Source organism: Carex rostrata, chromosome 10 (assembly GCF_964058835.1).
Source record: "Carex rostrata chromosome 10, lpCarRost1.2, whole genome shotgun sequence".
Lineage (NCBI taxonomy): Eukaryota > Viridiplantae > Streptophyta > Magnoliopsida > Poales > Cyperaceae > Carex > Carex rostrata.
Window position 1 is genome coordinate 6,218,279 of NC_135927.1, and position 22,836 is coordinate 6,241,114.

Genomic DNA, 22,836 nt, shown 5'->3' on the forward strand with positions numbered 1-22,836 from the left:
TTTATTTAACGTGTCATTCTATATGGTGTTTGATATGAATGTCAATTGTATATCAGGAGGTTAACTTCGTTTCCTCCGTATATATATAGTTCTCTTAGTATCGCCTAGCGATAAGAAGGCGATATTTTGAGAGTTGACGAAACTCCTTTGCTCTCCGCTCTCCGTCTTTTTCTCTTTCATTCTATTCAGAGTAGTGCTTTTATTAATAAATCTGGTTACCACTTCGTTACGCTACTCTCTCATCTCGACTTACTAGGTTCGGATAGAGGTGCTGTAAGTTTGTTTGACCTCGTCTATAGTATTTATTATCTATATACATAAATAAGGTACGTGTTATGGTTGATGGCAGTGATGTGTTTTAAATGTATTGGTATATATGAACAATGTTAGCAGCATGCAAGCATTACAAATTTAGATTAACAGCTAGAACCATGCGTCAGAACAACATGCATCCTGATTTCCCCTTCATTTTATTTCAATTTCCATTCTAAGGAACGGAGGTGCAGTGTTTTAAATGTATTGGTATATATGATTGACATATAACTTTTTTTTTAGATTTTGATGAGAAAATATCTAAATTACTAAGTTATGATAGAGTTTAATTGTGTCCCCAAAAAGTACTTGAGGTACAATTGAAAATAATGGATGATCCAGATTAATCTCAACCAGCTCAAATTCAATCCGAAGCCTATTGAAACCGTAGGAGGTCTGCTTGGAGATTCATGCCATGTTAAAAGGACGGTCCGGATTTATAACTTTCACCTCAGGTACCTAAGGTGATACGGATTCGTTATGGTGGGGGTATATATCTAAATTTCTCTAATAATATCTAAATTTTGTTGGATGACCCGATTGTCAGACTTTTGTTTTGAAGAAGCATAGAAAATCTGGGAAATACATCAATTACTGCATGGGGAAGCTCATGATGTAATGCTTTGTACCTCATATTTGATATTTCTCCTTAATTCTCTTTTTCTCAGTGGCCCATTCGGTGTCATTATTTGTGTAATGGGTCAAAATCGGGGAACAGTAACCTACTACGCTGACTATCACATTTTATTGGTGCAAATATTTTACCTTCTAATCAGTAATCAGAATAGTGTAGCAAATAAAAATCCAATGAAAACATCTTCAGCAATTAATTATTTATTTTACAGTCTCTAAATCAGATTTGTACCGTCTCCGGTTAGGCATAATGTAGAGGCGAATAATCATTTCAAAAAATTTTGTTTTTCATTATAATAATGAAACTCATGAATTAGTTATTTTGTGTAAACAGATGAAACCGGAATTTAATATTTGTAGCATGTAAATGGCAACGAATATGGAATGGACGTCTCCTTTGTTGGAGGAATGGAGAGGAGTCACTCCGAGATCCAAGGATTGGAACTCGAAAATAAATATATCAAAGCATGCATATGCAGGAAATTTTTTTATAAATCATAATTAGAAAAAAGTTTTTTATGAAACCAACATGATTATTTTATTTTTATTTTTTACAAAAATTATAAGAACTGAAAATGCCATTTCGCCCCTTTTTTTTTAAACTAAAATGACATTTCGATCTTAGTCGTTTTTTCAAATTTCAAGAAAAAAATACGTTGAAAGATTGTAAGAATACATGGGACCGAAAAAAGATTATGTTGGTTTCGAAAAAAAGTTTCGGAACCGATCCAATAAAAAAATAAGTAATTATGTTGGTTTCGAAAAATCTTTTTTTTTTCTAATTATTATATATGGTTTACAAAAAAGATTCCAAATGTAGTATATATTCCAAAAAGTTATATGATTGCTCTGCTGCCAATGAAAGTTCAATCTGAATATCAATCTAAAATATCTGAAATGGAATGAAATTGACTTTACCCAAATTAATCCATCTCAAGTTCTCAACCGATGCAATAAAATCCAATCAGAAAATTAGAGAAAATAAATCTCAGTAAAAAAGTTCAATCATCCAACGAATAAAAATAACAAAATGACACATGTTGTTAACTAATCATCTAATCACCATCAAACAAATGCCAAATGCTCCATCACTCTGTTTGACCGGAAAATAAAGCGATTAAAGCAAATAATAAAAACACTCAATATGAATAAGAGGACTAATTTAATTATATTAGGAGTATCTTCATTCCACTTGTAAAAAAATAGAAATGCTCATTCAGAAGTGTTACATAAATTTTTGTAATTAGTTTGCAAGTGATATTACCATATCCATTCTTGCAATACAAAATATTACTCTCTTTGTTAATTAAAATTACAACTATAAAAATATACTAGAATTATTATTAAAAATATTGCTTAATTACGAATATGACAAATAACTTCATTCTTTCAATAATGAAAATGTATATGTTCAGCATTTAAAACAATATATTAATTAGAATATAATTTTAGCATTTTTAAGAGTATTATCGCTTGGATCAACGATTTATTCGAGTAGCAACACAATATGCAATCTAACTCTGATTTATTGTTAATTTCATCTTAATATTAACTAAATATCTGAAATCTGAATTTCAATCTAACTCTGACAACTAATTATGATACATAATCGCAGCCATTCTTTCTAAATCTGATTAAGGCGCGAAGAAAATTAACACATGAAATGAAAATAACTTTACCCAAATTAATCCATCTCAACTTCTCAACCTTCGGATCAGGTTGGAATATTTCGGATCTAAGATGTAATAAGAATCCCATCCTCATTCCTGGAACGCTATCTTCTGCTGAGCTGTGTAGAACTTTTAATCTGGTCCGTTCGTTTTGAATGAACGAACCAGATCAGATCTCAAACTTTGGGCCCCTCTAATCTGGTCCGTCCGATCAAAATGAACGCACCAGATTAAAAGCTCTGCAGATAATACTCTGCAGAGGATACTCTCTCCCTAATTACTCCCGCAACCTATATATTCCATCTTTTTATTGAGTATGGCTAATATAACATCAGTGTCATTTCAGTCTATATAACACAAACTCCAAAACCTATCAAATCGAGTTCAAATGGTGAATCCAAACCGGTTAAACTAATTTACTTTATGAGTGATGCATTTACATGCAAACTTTTTATATTTTCGAGTTATTTTAGTATCAAATCAAGCGGCAAAAAATTAAAAAATGAATGTATTAAAATTAACTTAAAAACTCAAACATTTGACCGCTTGACTTGATACCAAATAAACTAAAAAACTTATAAATTTTACATGTAAACGCACAACTAATGAAATAGATCAGTTTGAACAGTTTGAATTTACCATTTGAACTCAACTTAATAGATTTTGAAGTTAGTGTTATATAGTCTAGAATGACATACTCCTTTTTATTAGAGAAAATGTTTCTGTCCACTGGGTTTTGCTCACCATTTGTCCACAACTTTATCCACTCTCATCTAACTATCTTTTTACAGTATACAAGATTCAATTAAAAATTTACAGTATTATTTGAAAATTTTACAGTATACGAGATTCAATTTTACAGTATGCAAGATTCAATTGAAAATTCTACTGTATACAAGATTTAATTTTTACAGTATACAAAATTCAATTGAAAATTCTACTGTATATAAGATTCAATTTTACAATTATGCTGATTCAATTTTACAGTATACAATATTCAATTGTAAATTTTACTGTGTAGAAGATTCAATTTTACAGTATACAAGATTCAATTGAAAATTTTACTGTATACAAGATTCAATTTTACAGTATACAAGATTCAATTTTATAGTATACAAGATTCAACCCAGTGCGGACGCTAATAATTAACTCTAACTGCTAATAACCGCTAATAACTAACTCTAACTGCCAATAACTTTCTATAACTGTAATTTCCGAAAGTACATTTATTTTGTCCTGTTGTGCAAGTTGCAATATTTTTCTAACTATCATGGGACCACTTCAAATAGTTGCTGGATGTTTTGTGATTAACTAATATATTTTATGTGATATATTGTATAATTATACAGTATGCAGAAGTAATTTTACAGTATTCGCGCAAATCAAAGCTGTGGACAAATGGTGGATAATTAGACGCTTCCATTTTATTATTATGTTGGACTTCGCTTCTTCCTTTCTAGCGACAATCTCTTCTCGTACTTCTTCGCAAGACTGAACACTCAACCATTTAACTTGGTTTTATTTTTCTATGGCCAACGCAGCCAAACCTCTTCAGCTGCCCGAGGCTGTGTCTCTCTTCCATCGCCTCCTCTCACCACAAAAACAAAATCACCCGCCATCCATTTTTACCATCAATCGACTTCTTGCCTCCATTGCTAAATCAAAGCACCCTAACAGCTACTCAACCGTAGTCGACCTCTTTAATCGCTTGAAGTGTACCAGAGATAGAGGCGTCTCTCCCAACAACCATACATTTGGCCTCGTCATAGATTGCTGCCGTCGCATGGGTCGACCAGATCTGGCATTCTGTGTGCTTGGTCAGTCCTTGAGAGAAGGATGTGGTGTTAATACCATCATGTTCGGCTCCCTCATCAAGGGACTTTGTGTATCGAAACAGATTGGGCTTGCAGCTAAGGTGTTTGCTAAAATGCCTCTTATGGGATGCACTCCAAATTTAATCATTTACAGCACGCTTATTGAAGGGCTTTGCAGCATTGGTGAAACCAGACTTGGGCTTGACTTGTGTCGTAAGATGGCAAGTGAAGAGAGTAGTTCCAAACCTGATGTTATTACTTATAGCAGTATAATTCATGGCTTTTGCAAAGAGGGTGAAATTGATATGGCAGTAGAGGTCTTTAAGGAGATGGCTGCTCAAAAAGTGAGGCCCAACGTGATCACTTGTACCATTCTCATTGATGGCCTGTGCAAAAATGGTGATGTTATCACAGCACGGAAGGTGTTTGAAGAAATGCCTACTTGTGGACTTGTTCCCAATTTGCGTACCTATAGCAGTCTTATTCATGGTCTCTGCAGCCAGGGTGACACAAATAGTGGTTTGAGGATGTTTGATGACATGGCTGCTAAAGGTGTTGTACCAGGTGTGATCACGTACAACATTCTCATTCATAGTCTGTGTAGCCAGGGTAACACTCATAGTGCTCTCAGAATGTTTGATGAAATGGTTGCGAAAGAAGTTGCTCCCGATGTCTATACCTACAATGGTCTCATTCTTGGATTTTGTGAGCTTGGTGATATCAACAAGGCTTTTGAAATATATGACAAATTAGTCGGCTGTGGGGTTCAAGCGGATAAGTTCATATATAGTACCTTAATAGATGGTTGTTGCAAAAAGGGGGCCTTCTTGCGTGCTTCGGAGCTTCTTCGGGATATGAGAGATAGAGGAGTGATGCCAGATGTTGTCACATACAGTTCAATTATACATGGGATTTCTGCTGTTGGTGACTGGAGCCGTGCCATTGGGGCATTCCGCAATATGGTAGATCAAGGCATTTCACCTAATGTAGTGACTTTCAATGCATTAATAGATTCACTGTGTAAGCAACACCTAACCTGTGAAGCAGAGAAGCTGGTTGGTTTTATGGAGGAAAGAGGGGTGAAACCTAATGTAATCACATATACAACACTGTTGCAAGGTTATGTGCTAGAGGGCCATCTCAATGAAGCAGCAGTTTTATTTGAAAGGATGGCCTTAAAAGGCATTGAGCCAGACCAACACAGTTACAGTATATTAATCAACGGTTATTGTAAAAACGATAGAATGAGTGAGGCTCTACACCTGGCCGAGAAGATGATGAAGCAAGGCCTTAAGCCTAATGATGTCACGTTTGACATACTTCTAAATGCAGTGACATCATTAGGGTAATCATACTTTTGACTACTTTCCTAATCTGACTTGTGTATTTAGGGTAATCATACTTTTGACTTTTTCTTGAATCGTCCAAATTGCAGGTCCCAAATTACTAGCAAGTACCAGTACTATCCTGGTACCAGCACGGTACCAGTTAAGCATTTGGGATCTCAAGAACAAAATGGCATGCATGCTAAACAGAAAAGAAAATAGAAAAGAAAAATACTTGAGGAATTGGGCTAGAAATCAGTTCTTGCATTCAAGCTGCAAAAGGAATCTAAAATTAATTGTGATCTGAAATTTACTTTGCTAAGATCATTATTCAATGTGTATCTTTCTTTTCAAATAATAAAAATGAATACTTGTGTATAACTTTTGCACAAGTGTGAATTCACTAACTACTGAAGACCGGTAACAAACCAGCATCCTGTAGTAATCTTCAGCTCAAGCAGACTAGCAACTTCTTCAACTTTGTTATTAATTATTCATCAATTGTTGTTGCATATGCAGTATGGATTTCAGGTGACAATGTCATAGCCCAACAATTCAGAAATCCTGAATTTCAGGGGATGGTAAATGGTATTGACCTAGTTCGTGAGCTAGTTTATGAGTCAGTCGACCCGACGACAAATGTAAATGTTTACAAGGTCTTATTTGTAAAATCTGTATCTGTCAACACTCAACATTTGAGCAGTCCAATACTTGTGCCATTTTAGTCGATTAACTTTATTTTATTCAAGTCATTGCAAATTTAATTTTGTCTGAACTAGTTTCAAATGAAATACTTGTCATTTTAAATCAATTAGCATATATAGCTGTCACCAATTGTGAGTCTACCAGTATTTCCTATCATTTTGTGTGTATATATGTGCGTTTGCATCTAGCCATAAAAGAGAGAGAGAGAGACTGGTGTTTTGTTTTCATATTTTTTTTTTTTTGGTGATAAAAGACGGATACATATAGCAAGTGGGCGTTGTTTATGGAATCCGGCTGCCTATTTTATGGCGATGTGTGTTTCTTTATAACTATTTTTTTTTTAATTTTCTAGAAGTTTCCATTGAAGGTTTTTTATTTATGGGAAAATCTTCGGTGTGCTCACACAAACTTTCAAAATAGTCAATTTCTCCATAAATACATCATAATATCCAATATATCTATGTAAATTTAACTTTTTTTTTTCTTCTGTCCCTTTTAGGAGTAAGGCTTGGCTGCTATGGATAGCATAAGAGTATCCGTGCTACGGTCTCAAAAACATATTGTATAAACTTCAAATTTCGATTTAAGTAGCTCAATAAATTAGTTATATAATAAGATTGTAAAATACTAATTTTTACTATTTTTGTAATTTTTTTTACTAATTTTTATGATTTATGAAAGATGGAAAAAAATAGCTTAAAATATTAACAATTTTCTTTTATTTTTAGACTATCTTTTATGAATCATAAAAAATAGTAAAAAAATTTCAAAAATAGTGAAAATTAGTACTCTACAAGCTTATTATATAACCAATTTATTGAGGTACTTAAATTGAAGTTTAAAATTTATACGATATGTTTTTGAAGCCGTAGTACGGATGTTCTTATGCTATCTATAGCATCAAGGATGTTCTTATGCTATCTATAGCACCAAAGCTTTTGAGTCCTTGCTCAAAAGGGTTACTTAAATTTTTATTTAATTAATTTAAAAATTAAATTGACTAATATATCATTTAATTTTAAATGGAGGGATCCATTACTTCTCTCTGCTTCACACCTAAGTCTCTTCTTCCTTTCATTTTCAGTACTTAACTTACCACTAAAATTATTTTAGTACGCCAGGTATCGTAAGCCATAGACTAAAATAAATACACCAGCCCTAAAATGCTCTTATGAGATGTGCTCCTAATTCAAGTCTGATGTTACCAGCGCTGCAATGACCTTCAATAACAGTGCTGTAAGTAATCACAGATGTGTTTTCTAATTCAACTCTTGATTATTTACAACACTTTTTATTAGAGATCAATTAGGCTGCAAACACCTTTGATATATAATAAGATTGTTATCTGTATCTAAGGTGTTTGTTAAAATGCCTCTAACGATACGTATGTGCTCCTAATTCATGGTCTCTACATCCACAGTAACACAGTGCTTTGGGGATGTTTGATGACATGGCTGCTAATGGCGTTGCATAGTACGCGCTGATGATGTTTGATTAAATGCTTGTGAAGTGAGTTGCTTTGGATTTTGTTTACAAAGTACGCCGCTATTATTCCTGGTCGTATCCAACAATGATTTCCCAATTTACCCCTGAACCTTGTACCAGAAAATACTCACTTCAAATGGCCATAAGTAGTGGTCTCTGTCAGGTACCCCAAGTACAAGAACATGCAGAGGACCGAGTGGTATGGTTATGGACAAGAGACAATGAATATTCAGCTAATTCATTCTATAAGATGGTAATATCAGCAGGGAAAACACTTTGGGGATACCGGTTCATTTGGCAGCTCAAAATACCTCCAACTGTTCGGGTTTTTGTTTATCTATTATTACAGGGGAGACTTCTAACACACGATGTTATGATCCACCGAGGTTTACAGTGTGACTTGCCTTGTGAGGTTTGCCTAAATTGTCCTATTGAAACTGCGATGCATTTATTTTTCCAGTGTGATAGGGCAAGACGATGCTGGACAAGGATGAATGCTTTGCTAGGTGTTAACATCTTACAGCTAGGTTACACAGTGCTGGCTACGGTAGATAAATCATGGAGAGCTTGCAAGAGATGGATATCCAGGAATAAATGGGGTTCCTATTTCTTTGCAGTTTGCTGGTTTTTATGGAGGGCACGCAATAAGAAGATTTTCGAAGAGGGTGAAACAGACCCAATTTGGATTGCACATCATGCCAATAAAGAAGCCAAGTTGTGGATGAAATTTTGTTGAGTAGTGCAGGGAATTGAGGGATTCTCGGTCTAGTAGTTTTTGGTTTGATTTCCTGTTTCTCATTGCTGTAATTGCCGTAGGAATGTTTAGTTGTTTTATGGTGTATACTGGTATATTGTAATTCTGATAGCCACTATTGGAAATTTTCAAAAAAAAAGTACGCCGCTATTAAAAAAAAGGTTCGCATGCAGATATTAGAAATTAGAAGGTACGCAGCTATTAAGTCAATTTAATGGAGTTATAGTAGTTGCACGAGGGAAAAAATATATATATATTTTTCATGAATAATTTTTATAGTACTTTCTCCCTTTCCCAATTTTTCGTATAAAAAAAAAGGCTTCTTTTATAATAAGACATTTTAAATATTCATTCAGTATAAAACTATAAATGCATGACCTAAGTTTAAACCTGTTAAAGGGTTTTATCTACTCACTAGCATATGTCCATTACAAGCCTACATGGCTTGATACACAATACTAAAATAAAGCATCTAAAAGCAATCACAAACAGTTCATTGTGCACACAGGCATCAAACAATACAGAAAACAATTCATTGTCTATTATAAGTCCACAAGCTCCACAAAATATATCAACTCCTAACACTATAAGCCACTTAATAGGGCTGAGGAAAGATTATAACAAAACCCAAAAAACAATCCACTTCATTAACTGCCATTAGCAACCCACTCAACCATCTGATGTTCGACTCTTGGAAGCTAATTTCCTCTTTTTCAAGGGCCTCGCTGCTTTTTTTGAAGAACATTCCATTGCAGTAGCACCTTCAACAACTGCAAAATACATAATTAAAACAGTCTTGTGAAGTTGGGTCCGCAATACATAAGTTTCTATTACAGCCTTAATACAAGTCTTAATATTGATGTGACAGATTCAAATGGGCTTAATATTGATTTAGAAATTCTTAATATTGGTTCATAAGGTCTAAATATTGATTCAGAAATACAGAAAACTGCTGCAAAAATACAGAAAACTGCCTTCAAGTTAATTTAACATATAGCACTTAAGTTGAAAGTACAGAAAACTATATGTTATATACATTCAAAATATTCAGCTCAATTTTGCTTACCTAATGGATTCTCGTGTTCCACCATAGAAGATACTTTAGGAAGATGTGGTTCACTTTCTTTGGATGGCACTTTATATTCAACCATAGAAGATACTTTAGGAAGACGTGGTTCACTTTCTTTGGATGGCACTTTATATTCAAGTTCTTGAATCCTATCTGCTTGAACTTGGTTCGCAATACATCCACAATGATTCACCCCAAACTTCGACAAAATAGGGCACATTTGAATCAACATGTGGTACACTCCCTGGTTGATGAAAAGTGTCAATTGCTCTTCATCCACAAGCATAGTTTTGAAAGGCGATATAACAAAACCACATCCCTTCAAAGGTTGCTCATGCTCATCATATTCCAATTTGTTGCCATTGACATCCACATTTCTGTCATCGTCAATTGCAGGCACAAAACCTGCTCTTTTCCAACTTTTATCCAAGTTCCAATTTAGATATCTTGGAATGGCACCAGTGCTTTTGAGTGCCCCAGTAAATCTCGTGTGTTCAAAGAACCACACCTACAAAAAGGGGAAAAAAAACAAAATGGAAGAAAATAATGGTGTTAGAAGAGCATTAATACTTCCAAGCAAGAAAGCCAATAATATCAATGCTATCAAGTATTGGTATCAATTCATTAAAGTGTTAGTATTTAAACAATCTATTTTTAATATAGATGTTTTTTAATAAGTCTGAGTTACAATAACTTACAATAAGTGTCAAAGCGCACCCTGGAAGCTGTCCCTTAAGTTTTTTCTCTGTCTCTCCACCTTTCTCCATTTTCTTACAAAACAAAGAACAAGTTGGGATGTTGTCCTTCAACATCCGGTAGACTGCATTCCCCCAATTATAACCACACAAACTTTCAATGTCTTCAGCATACTGAAACATGTTAACTGGCACATATCCAGAAGCTAAAGGGAATAGTACAGTGGTGAAGAGGTACATAACCAACAACCCCACAACATCTTTTGCTTCATGGTTTTCATTTAATGCAATCGAAATCTTGTCCTCAAGATCCTTTCTCAAGATGAATTTGTTGGGTTCGAAATATTTGTTTCGAAGAACGGAAGGTTTTCGTTTTGCCCCTTTTTCTCTAGGGTATGAGACTGGTTTTCCTTTGCAAGGAAGGCACATCAGTAAAGATACCTCCTCGGAGGTAAAGTTCAGAACAGACCCCTTGAATTTGAAACAACGTTTATTATTGTCCCACATCAAAAGAATCTGGTGTAGGACAACATTGCTGGCTAGGGTTTTCTTTGGAAAACAAAAGAGGTGGAGAAAGGGGGTTTTAGACAACAACTCCTTATGCTTAGACGAAAGCTTATCATATACTTTGTTATAGAAGAAATCCATCATTTCATCAGGAAAGCATCTGTGTGTGATACTTTTTTGCTTATTGGATTTCTCTTTCTTCATATGAGTGTCTACAAACACAGGAAAGTACAAAAAAAAAATCATATAAATGTCCAATTAAATTATTAGATCATGACATTGATTGAAGCCATAATTACCTTTCCTCCAACCCACCGGCCGTCCCTTCGGTTTCTTTCCTGATTTCGGCTGCTCTGACTCAGAATTCTGTCCACATTGTATCATTCTTGTGCTCTGACTCGCAACTTCTCCTCCAACAATTTTCTTGACTGCGACTATAGATTTAGAAAGTTTAAAATACTTAATACCGTAAAGTAATTTTTCAGCTTTTTATTATAACTTTTTGGACTGAATGCTCAATTTGTGAAATACTTACAAGTTAATTTTGGTTTTACAATACTTCCTAAAGTATTAATATGAATCCCAAGAGTCTTAAACTCTTAATAGTGCATCAAAACAAGCCAAGAACTAATCCTAAATTTTGAGGAAAAGTAAGTCTGCATGCAAATGTTTTGATACTAAATCTTAATAAAAATGAAGGCGAAAAAAGTCTGTATTCAAATCACTGATATTAAACATAAATCTAACCCTAAACCTACACTTAATATTTCTTTAATAAGTCTTAATATTCTATCAGAATATCAGAATAGTAGATCATTAACAAATCTAGAAGTACTAGTGCTAGAAATGAAGGGAAAAACCCTATCGATTCAATAGATTTGGTGCTAAACCTAATTCTAAACCTAAACCTATAAATAAGTCTGCATGCAAATGCTTTGATACTAAATCATAATAAAAATGAAGGCAAAACAAGTATGTATTTAAATAACTGATATTAAACCTAAATCTAACCTCAAACCTGCACTTAATATTTCTTCAACAAGTCTTAATATTCTCTTAGAAGAACTTAATTAATAGTAGATCAAAACAAATCTAGAAAAACAAACATAAATTCAAAGGCTTTGATACTAAACCTAAATCTAAACCTAAAGCTAAAGCTCAATCCAAATGATTTGATAATGAAAAAAGTTTCTTTCCTGTTTTCAATAATAAAAAAAAACGGGATGGGATCAGAACACATACCTCGATCGGTTACATTCATTGCCTCCATTTCTACTTGATCGGAAGGTTGTGAGTGTTCTCCTTCATCAATTTCTGTTTGATTCAGATTCTCTCCTTGATTTTTGGTCTCTAACAGTTTCCCCTTGAGCCTAATGCTCACCATTGATGATCCCTTTGTTGACTAAAAGCAATCAAGATGCAACTCATTTGACAAAGAATAATAAAATCACAACAGTAAAGAGAGATAAATATGCTTTTATGGGGGTTTTTAACGGTGGTAAAAATTCAAGATGGCAAGACATACATAAGCCGCGTGGCCATAGTGTGCCACGTTATCAAATTTTACTGTTTATACTTTAAACCCCTAAACTTTTTATAAATATTATATAAACATCTAAAATAATTTCTAGAAAAGGAAAAAAATATTATATTTATCGGATGTTACAATTGCACAAACCACGGAAGGAACACCGCGTAACTATGAGCAAGCAAGCTGCTATCGAATTGGAAACAATGTAAGAGAGAATCAATTGATTTTTAATTTCATCTGTTGCTAAATTGAAATAGAGAATTTTGAGCAACCCACCCAGGAAGAGAAAGATAGATGGAAAAAAAACACTAAACCCTAAGATTGTGTATATACAAAAAAGAATAATTTTGGAAAAGAAGTGAGACTTTTTCGAACTTAATTAATCTACAAATGAGAGAAACAGGGAAAAAAAATCTCACCTTACACAAGCAGATTGAAGGTAGTGAGCAATTAATGGAGAAAGGGGTTGATTTCTAGGGTTTTACAACAGCAGCGGGTCTACCTACGTACTTTTCTCTCTTTAATGCTATTTATTGTTCAATTCAATGGAGCTTTCTAGGCTCTAGAGACCGATTTTTTTTTTAATATATAAACCAAGATTCAAACATGCATGATTCAATTCTTCAGATTTTGAGTCGAACAGAATTTCAAATTATTCAAATTAGAAACTGATATAACTCTTTTGAGTAAGGCTACCTTGAAAATTAAAGTTGATGTTTTAATTTACGTTCATATCTCTAGTTTTAAAGTTTAAAATGTTGATCCGAACTGTTCAAGTTTATATCCATATTAAATTGTGCTTAGAGATCAAATTATATATTTTTTTGAAATTTTTTTACTATTTTTTTTAGAATTTTTGAAAATCAGTGTTATTAGAAAATTCTGGACCATCAAAAACAGTGATTTTCAAAATTTTAAAAAAATTAGTAATAATTTTTCAAAAAATATAAAATTTGGTCTCCAAGTACAATTTAATATGGATATTAACTTGAACAGTTCAGATCAACGTTTTGAATTTTGAAACTAGAGATATGAACGCAAATTAAAACACTCACTTTAATTTGCAAAGTATGGTAGCCCTACTCTAATTTTTTTTTAGTTGATATAATTTTTAGATGTATATTGTTGAATTGATATAATTTTGATATACTTTTGAGTTGTATATAGTTGTAGTATTTAGATCAATTTTTTTTTTCAAAATTAATGGGTCAAATTGAATCGGGTTTTGAGTTCGAATAAAAATTAGACCGGAATTGTAGTAGACCACAATTGAAGTCTTATGTATTTTGTATATGCACTTATAATAATTTTAATGAGTTATATACAGAGAGAGAGGTATAATTTTCTTTATTTAGATTAATTTTAGAATAAAAATAAAAATAAAATTTTATTATTGTTTTACAGAAAGTGCGTACATAATTTAAGCTATTTGTATTATGAGACACGATTAGGAGTGCAAACGGTCGGATACATATTGGATAGTGATCAAACCGTATCTTTCTCCGTTATAATAATTTTTCGAATACAGATATGGAATGAATATTAAACATTATCGATACGGATCAAATATCGGATGGACACGGATTAGATATGAGTATAATTCAGATAATTAAAAATAAATTACTAATGTATATTTCAGTAAAAAAATAACACCTAAATATAATTTTTCACTCATAAATTAGATCTAATATTTTTCATAATAAATTTGTTGATTACAAAATATATATCAAATTATCAAAATATTAGTCACTAATCATGTCATATTGTAAAATTGTTCATCAAAATATATATATGTATATGCAGTTTAATAAATCATTGGTATGAATATGTAACTAAATAATCAATTTAAGAACTTATCGTGCATTTGTTATGGTTTAGGAGTATAAACGGTCAGATACAAGTATTTAAAATCTTATTGTACCCTTATCCGTTATAATTTTTGGATACATATACATAGGGGCGGAACCAAACATTTAAGGTATGGGAGTCAAATGTGAATAGAGGTCAAGTATATAAATTTCTTATGCTGCAAATGGGGGTCAATTTGACAATTATGTAACATCTTCTACTAAATTATATACAAATTTAACAATAAATATAATTTTTTTTAAATAAATGAGAGTCAATTGACTCTATTTACATATAATGTATCTGCCTCTGCAGATACAGATATGAATAAATAATTTTTTGAATTCGAACTCAGACGAAATCGGATAATATTGGATCATTTTACACCCACAGATCGTCCCCGTCTAAAGTCTCTCAGTTATCTTCCGACTCTAACGCTTAAAGACTTTGATTGTTGGACCACTTTACAATTTGCAACGCACAACGTCAGCGCCCACCAGTGTGCTTAAAAAAGCAGAATTTTTATTATTGATTCACAAATGTCTTAATATTGGTTTTTTTAACTCTTAATATTGCTTCAAAAAGTCTTAATTGCTTTTGTCAGTTGTCGACCAAGTTTGGTGCTAAAACAACTCAATTTTTAATATTGCTTCAAAAGAATCTTAATATGTGTCATCTAATACGTAATATGTATTAAAAAATTGTTAATATTGAGATAAATGTCTCATATTGATTCACGAAAGTCTAATATTTGTTATCTAATACTTAATATGTATTCAATGTTCTAAATAGTGCGCTATAGCGTCGTTATAGTGGCGTTATAGCGTTTTTGGACCCTAAACGCTAAGCTATGGCATCGACATATGCTATTTGAGTTATAGACGCTATAGCGGTAATAGCGGTCCGCTATAGCACATAGCGTATAGAGCAAATAGCGCGCGCTAGATTTTAACCGTAATTTTTTTTTTGCAATTGACGTACTAAGCTTTATATTAAACTATTAATTATTAAATAAGAGATCTATCAAATGAAATCAAATAAGGAAGCTACAGCGCACTATGCAACATGAGCTGTTTTTTTTTTCTTTTCAATTTATATGGGCTTTAAATAAAAACTCATATTGAATATATTAAGATATTTCTTGAAGTAACAAAATGATACTTACTATATGGTAGTTTGAATATCTTGAATGGATTAAGATAGTTAATTATGTCATGATGTCTAAGTTATTTTGAAATTTAAATAGAAAAAAAAATATTATGTCATGATACTGAATATATTTTGAATAGAAAAAGATCGATAGTTTATGATATTAGTATTACTATAGATATTTTGAGTCGCAATTTGGACTTTGTATTGGTTCAATATGAATATTATAATTTTTTAATCAATTTGGTATTATTTATTGTTCTATGAGACTAATAATGTTGATATTTAGTACAAATATATAATATAATTTTTATAAAAATAAAAAAACGCTATGTGGCATAGCTTTCGCTATAGCGACGCTATTTGTAGCTTTTTTTGAAAGCTCCCCACTATGACGCGATAAACGCTATTTTGAACCTTGATTTAAACAAACAATTGTTAATTAATAATGATTTTTTCCGTGCAGGAGGCCCGCCATGTCGATGAAATAACTCCATTAATTGTTAATAATATTGCTTCACGGAAGTCTTAATATTTGTTATCCAAATCTTATTATTTATTCAACCAATGCTAAATATTTGTTTTGAGATAGCTTAATATTCGTTTTGGCATTGCTTAATAGTACAAATGACAGACATTAATTGTTGATGTGGTTAATTTGCTGCCTAATAAATCCCCACAAAAATGGCATTAATTAATAAAAGATATATCTTAGGTCTAGGTCGTTCAAATAATGAAACTGAATTTGTTAATTCACAATTGAAATTTGAATCGTCCGATCAAAATCCAAACAAATTTGAAACAATTTGAAAATTTATAGAATCCTTCAATATTTATGTCAATTTGAAATCACTACAGCAAAAAATGTTATATGTGACCGATATTAGCGACCGGGCCTGTCGCCAGTCACTGAAAGTATTTTTTCAAAAAAAATAAAATAGAAATACCAAAAATCATTGGCGACCCAAAAAAAAAACCCAAATTATTTTTGCCATCAGACCAATACCCTCCCGCCGATCACCCAAACCTCTCTCTTGCCTCAGACCTCGACTGTAGCACCCATCGTGCATCTAGTATATATCAATATCAAGAATAATTTATTGCAAAATATTTTATTAAGAGAACTTGTGAATTTTATAGATACAAATAATGCATCAAATTAAATTTAATTAATCTCATGGATACAATTAAATCTGAAATGAAATTTTCGGGGACAAACAACTAACGATGTCTCTTTAAGAGCATATACTTATTGAACAATGGTAGCAGCATGCAAGCATTACAAATTTTATTTCAATTTCCTGATTTCCCCTTCATTTTATTTCAATTTCCATTCTAAGGAAACGGAGGTGCAGTGTTTTAATTAATGTATTGGTATATATGATTGACATTTCTTTTCTTAATATTAAGTTGTGTTTTAAATTGATTGAAGTAAATTATGTAAGTTTAGATGGGGAAATAACTTTTTTTTTTAGATTTTGATGAGAAAATATCTAAATTGCTAAGTTATGATGGAGTTTAATTGTGTCCCTCAAAAGTACTTGAGGTACAATTGAAAATAATGGATGATCCAGATTAAACTCAACCACCTCAAATTCAATCCGGAGTCTATTGAAACCGTAGGAGATCTGCTTGGAGATTCATGCCATGTTAAAAGGACGGTCCGGATTTATAACTTTCACCTCAGGTACCTAAGGTGATACGGATTCGTTATGATGGGGGGGGGGGGGGGGGGGGGGGGGGGGGGGGGGTATATATCTAGATTTCTCTAATAATTATCTAAATTTTGTTGGATGACCCGATCATAAAATTAGAGAAAATCAATCTCAGTAAAAAATTCAATCATCCAACGAATAAAAAAAATACCATTCAAGCCATAACAAAATGACACATGTTGTTAACTAATAATCTATTCAGATTAAAGCAAAAAAAAGCGATTAAAGCAAATAATAAAAACACTCAATATGAATAAGAGGACTAATTTAATTATAAAAACACTCAATAGAAACATTCAAGCCATAACAAAATAAAGCGATTAAAGCAAATAATAAAAACACTCAATATGAATAAGAGGACTAATTTAATTATATTAGGAGAATCTTCATTCCACTTGTAAAAAAAAATAGAAATGCTCATTCAGAAGTGTTACATAAATTTTTGTAATTAGTTTGCAAGTGATATTACCATATCCATTCTTGCAATACAAAATATTACTCTCTTTGTTAATTAAAATTACAACTATAAAAATATTCTAGAATTATTATTAAAAATATTGCTTAATTACGAATATGACAAATAACTTCATTTTTTCAATAATGAAAATGTATATGTTCAGCATTTAAAACAATATATTAATTATAATATAATTTTAGCATTTTTAAGAGTATTATCGCTTGGATCAACGATTTATTCGAGTAGCAACACAATATGCAATCTAACTCTGATTTATTGTTAATTTCATCTTAATATTAACTAAATATCTGAAATCTGAATTTCAATCTAACTCTGACAACTAATTATGATACATAATCGCAGCCATTCTTTCTTAATCTGATTAAGGCGCGAAGAAAATTAACACATGAAATGAAAATGACTTTACCCAAATTAATCCATCTCAACTTCTCAACCTTCCAAACCTACGGGCGTTTAAGAAGCAAAAAAAAAAAAAAAAATTCTCAACCTTCGGATCAGGTTGGAATATTTCGGATCTAAGATCCGATAAGAACCCCATCGTCCCGCAACCTATATATTCACGTACTTGTTCGCAAGACTAAACCATCACATTTAACTTGGTTTTATTTTTCTATGGCCAACGCAGCCAAACCTTTCGCTCCTCACCTCGAGAGATTAGTACAACAGAAAATTCAATCTGGAGAGAGCCTTCAGCTGCCCGAGGCTGTGTCTCTCTTCCATCGCCTCCTCTCCTCACAAAATCACTCGCCATCCATTGTTACCATCAACAAACTTCTTCTCTCAATTTCTAAAACTAAACACTCCAGCCGCTACTCAACCATACTCAACCTCTTTAATCGCTTGAAGCGTACCAGAGATAGAGGCGTCTCTCCCACCATACATACCTTTGGCCTCGTCATAGATTGCTGCCGTCGCATGGGTCGAGCAGATCTGGCATTCTGTGTGCTTGGTCAGTCCTTGAGAGAAGGATGTGGTGTTAATACTATCATGTTCGGCTCCCTCATCAAGGGACTTTGTGTATCGAAACAGATTGGGCTTGCAGCTAAGGTGTTTGCTAAAATGCCTCTTATGGGATGCACTCCTGATGTGATCACATACAACACTTTAATTGAAGGGCTTTGCAGCATTGGTGAAATCAGACTTGGGTTTGACTTGTGTCGTAAGATGGCAAGTGAAGAGAGTAGTTCCAAACCTGATGTTATTACTTATAGCAGTATAATTCATGGCTTTTGCAAAGAGGGTGAAATTAATATGGCCGTAGAGGTCTTTAAGGAGATGGCTGCTCAAAAAGTGTGGCCCAACGTGATCACTTGTAACATTCTCATTGATGGCCTGTGCAAAAATGGTGATGTTATCACAGCACGGAAGGTGTTTGAAGAAATGCCTACTTGTGGACTTGTTCCCAATTTGCATACCTATAGCAGTCTTATTCATGGTCTCTGCAGCCAGGGTGACACAAATAGTGGTTTGAGGATGTTTGATGACATGGCTCCTAAAGGTGTTGTACCAGGTGTGATCACGTACAACATTCTCATTCATAGTCTGTGTAGCCAGGGTAACACTCATAGTGCTCTCAGAATGTTTGATGAAATGGTTGCAAAAGAAGTTGCTCCCGATGTCTATACCTACAATGGTCTCATTCTTGGATTTTGTGAGCTTGGTGATATCAACAAGGCTTTTGAAATATATGACAAATTAGTCGGCTGTGGGGTTCAAGCGGATAAATTCACATATAGTACCCTAATAGATGGTTGTTGCAAAGAGGGGGCCTTCTTGCGTGCTTCGGAGCTTCTTCGGGATATGAGAGATAGAGGAGTGATGCCAGATGTTGTCACATACAGTTCAATTATCCATGGGATTTCTGCTGTCGGTGACTGGAGCCGTGCCATTGGGGCATTCCGCGATATGGTAGATCAAGGCATTTCACCTAATGTAGTGACTTTCAATGCATTAATAGATTCACTGTGTAAGCAACACCTAACCTGTGAAGCAGAGAAGCTGGTCGGTTTTATGGTGGAAAGAGGAGTGAAACCTAATGTAATCACATATACAACACTGTTGCAAGGTTATGTGCTAGAGGGCCATCTCAATGAAGCAGCAGTTTTATTCGAAAGTATGGATTTAAAAGGCATTAAGCCAAACAAACGCAGTTATAATACCTTAATCAACGGCTATTGTAAAAATAACAGAATCAGAGAGGCTCTACATTTGGCCGAGAAGATGATGGAGCAAGGCCTTAAGCCTGATGATGTCACCTTTGATATACTTCTAAATGCAGTAAGCAATCATGAGAGTCCGGTTGAAATGAAGAAACTTATTTCGGAGATGAGAGATGTTAGAAAAGATGAAGATGAAAAGCAATAGCTATTAATAATATTAATTGTTGTACGTGTTGATTATGTGAAAATGCTTAGTTGTACTGTACTTTTGTGGGATAATGTGTGTGCTCATGTATGTTTAAAAAAAAGAGTATTAGTTCTGTAATGTATGATTTTATTTTTCTTTTTCGAGAATTCTGACATATGCTGATGATTTTATTTTTCGCTTGTTATTTTAGTTGTGGTCAGCACTGGGTCTTGAAATCTATGCAAGGAATTTGGTTTGTGAATTGGTAATTGGTTAATTTAAGGAGGCATTTGGATATTGCCTTGGTTAGTTCGTGGCGGCTGTAAGCAGTCACAGAACCTATATCCTCATGTTGCATGACACACCAAAAATAACCTAAAATAGAATTGTTTTTGTCCTTGTCTCGAATATTAGGGGTTGTTTGCCAGCTGAATTTAGAATGGAGTATGAATTAAATAGCATCTTTGATTACCCACCTTGTACTGTAGAACTTCATTTCAACTCGTTTTCTCTCTAACCATGCAACACAAATTAAACGGGGGTAGATCACTGGAACTCAAGTTAAGCTTTGAATCTCCAGTTTTTTTTAAACTTAATAATTCCTTGCTTTGGTCCAGGTTTCAGTATTAATCAATCTTAATCTCGATTGTTAGTTCAAAAGAGTTTATCTTATGAATTTGTCAAAGACCTTGATATTTGTTACAATATTTGCATTTTATTTTCAATTGCTCAGTGTTAATTTCAGAAGGATTTTTTTAATTGGACTATTTGTGTGTATTTTGTGCTTATGTACTATATTCATTTGTGTGTATTTAATTGGACCATACTGACAGGCGTTTCTCCTTTCCTTCTCAAGACAGAAGGACAGCTCACAGACAACAGACGAGGCTATTCAATAATTTATGGCACCATTTTATAGATTGTGTTTTGAAAGAAATAATGTTTGTTTTAAGCACACAAAGCTTAACAATGATAGATTTTCAGCTGCAGTGATCACGACTTAGCATCTGAACAGATGTATTATATATCAAATTATTCCTGTTGCAGTTGAATAGTGGAGGACACTTGTGCTGCTACAGGAGGTGTACCAGTAAGGGAGAATTAATTAACTGAGGAAGAAAGGTGCAAACTTTATAGTAACCAACCAATGAAATTTACAACCTTCTTTGAATTTCTTTTTAAATTATACCCAATTATACAAAAAGAGAAGATCTCTTTTAACCAAAACAACAAACTGGTATTTTACCTGCTCCTTTCTTCTTTAGTCTAAGGCAGAGGAAGGTATATAAAAGAGAGGGCCAGAGCCCAGAGGGGTCCGGTTAAATCAATTACTTAATCCAAGATTAATGAGTTCAGATTCTTTTATTAGCACCTTTTTTTGTTTTGGCGAGGCCTGATTTTCATGGCCCAAATACGGCCTATAAAACCAAACTGCAACTATAAAAGCACTTCTTCAGCCGCCATTCCTTTTAAGACATATCTACAGAGATAACGTAGGGTTTTTTTGCACCTTAGGTGTTTGTTAATGCCTCCCATGAGATGAGCTCCTAATTCAAGTCGATCTGATGTCACCAGGGCAGCAATGACCTTCAATAACAGTGTTGTAGGTGATCAGGGATGTGCACCTAATTCAATTCTTGATCACTTACAACACTGTTATTAAAGATCAAGGCTGCAAAGATCTTCCATAAAAATGTTGTCTGCAGCTAAGGTGTTTGTTAAAATGCCTCTCATGGTATGTGCTCCCAATTCAAGTCTGGTATCACCATTTTGCAAAGGCCTTCAATAAGAGGAGTCCAGATCCTCTGAATTAACTCAAATTTGAGTTTAGATCTGGACCATCTGATCAGAATCCGGGTCAATCCGGTCCGAGGTGGGTGTACGGGCCCCTTTTATATTCATGCCAAAACAGATCTGACGGTCTCGATCTAAATTCATATGAATTATTAATAAGAGTGCTGTAATGATTAAATTAGGTGATATGAATTTCAATGCTGACGGTAGAATTATTGATGGTGCCAGTATCAGTAGAGATGGTGCTTTACCAGTGCAATTGTACCAGTCAGGTCTGTACCAATGCATTGTTACCTTATCATACGTTGAATTTTTTTTCATTTATCTGAAATGTCTCCTTAGTTGAAAACTAACAGGTGATTATAAATGTTTTTAGAATTTACAGATCCCACAATCATAGTAACTATAGTTGCTGACATGCTTGTCTTAGACATATTTTCTTACAGGTTGAATTAATGTAACAAAACTTTTAGGCTAATTCAATGAGAAATTGAGGCTCTGTTTCTTTTTAAATATAAAAAAAATATAATGGTCCCACAGTGTAGAAACCTTAAATGAAAAATAATTCTTTTTTTAATTCCAAAAATTTAACTTTTGAATTGTGGCATGAGTTGACTACCTTCCTGAAATTTTAGAGTTAATATGTTTCACGCCTAAAGTTATTGTCAGATAGAAAAAAGATTAATGTAACACTATACCAACAAATCAGAATTAATTCTTCTACAATTATTTGTGTTAGTAAGAAGATATCACTAGTTAGTAAGAAGGCCAGGTACCTATAAAAGAAGGTAAGCTTAATTTATAAGAGACTTTTTTTTTTGGCTTAGGGTTTAATTTTTTTTTTGTCTTTTGGTTAATAAATTAAGGAGAGAAAGGAAAATTAACCTGGATCACGCAAGCTATTTACAAACTTTTTTCGAGCGGATCTTGTGCTAGCACGAACTACTAGCCAATGAGAACTTCTAACACATTCAATATGAACCTGATATAATTTTTTTTCTAGACC

At 33.3% G+C, this 22,836-nt stretch overlaps 2 protein-coding genes across 2 annotated transcripts; both read left to right on the forward strand.

The window, feature by feature from the left end:
* The first annotated feature begins 4,032 nt into the window (after nt 1–4,032).
* LOC144560174 (uncharacterized) lies at nt 4,033–20,190 on the forward strand. The gene is made up of 2 exons (XM_078309357.1): nt 4,033–4,090; nt 18,267–20,190. The coding sequence occupies exon 2, from the start codon at nt 18,303–18,305 to the stop codon at nt 20,052–20,054; it is 1,752 nt and encodes a 583-aa protein (XP_078165483.1). The 5' UTR covers nt 4,033–4,090; nt 18,267–18,302; the 3' UTR covers nt 20,055–20,190.
* Nucleotides 4,122–8,680, forward strand: LOC144560806 (uncharacterized). Its single transcript, XM_078310049.1, has 5 exons — nt 4,122–5,774; nt 5,865–5,947; nt 6,274–6,410; nt 8,294–8,356; nt 8,405–8,680. Exons 1-5 carry the CDS (start codon nt 4,144–4,146, stop codon nt 8,678–8,680), a joined length of 2,190 nt encoding a protein of 729 aa, XP_078166175.1. The 5' UTR covers nt 4,122–4,143.
* Nucleotides 20,191–22,836: the final 2,646 nt, after the last annotated feature.

Bases quoted from the DNA above. Each gene is read 5' to 3' on its own strand.
- LOC144560806 (XM_078310049.1), top strand. From the start codon at position 4,144: ATGGCCAACGCAGCCAAACCTCTTCAGCTGCCCGAGGCTGTGTCTCTC. The intron at 5,948-6,273 runs GCATGCATGCTA...TTGCATATGCAG, and splicing joins GGGATCTCAAGAACAAAATG to TATGGATTTCAGGTGACAAT. The intron at 6,411-8,293 runs GTCTTATTTGTA...CTATTATTACAG, and splicing joins CAAATGTAAATGTTTACAAG to GGGAGACTTCTAACACACGA.
- LOC144560174 (XM_078309357.1), top strand. From the start codon at position 18,303: ATGGCCAACGCAGCCAAACCTTTCGCTCCTCACCTCGAGAGATTAGTA.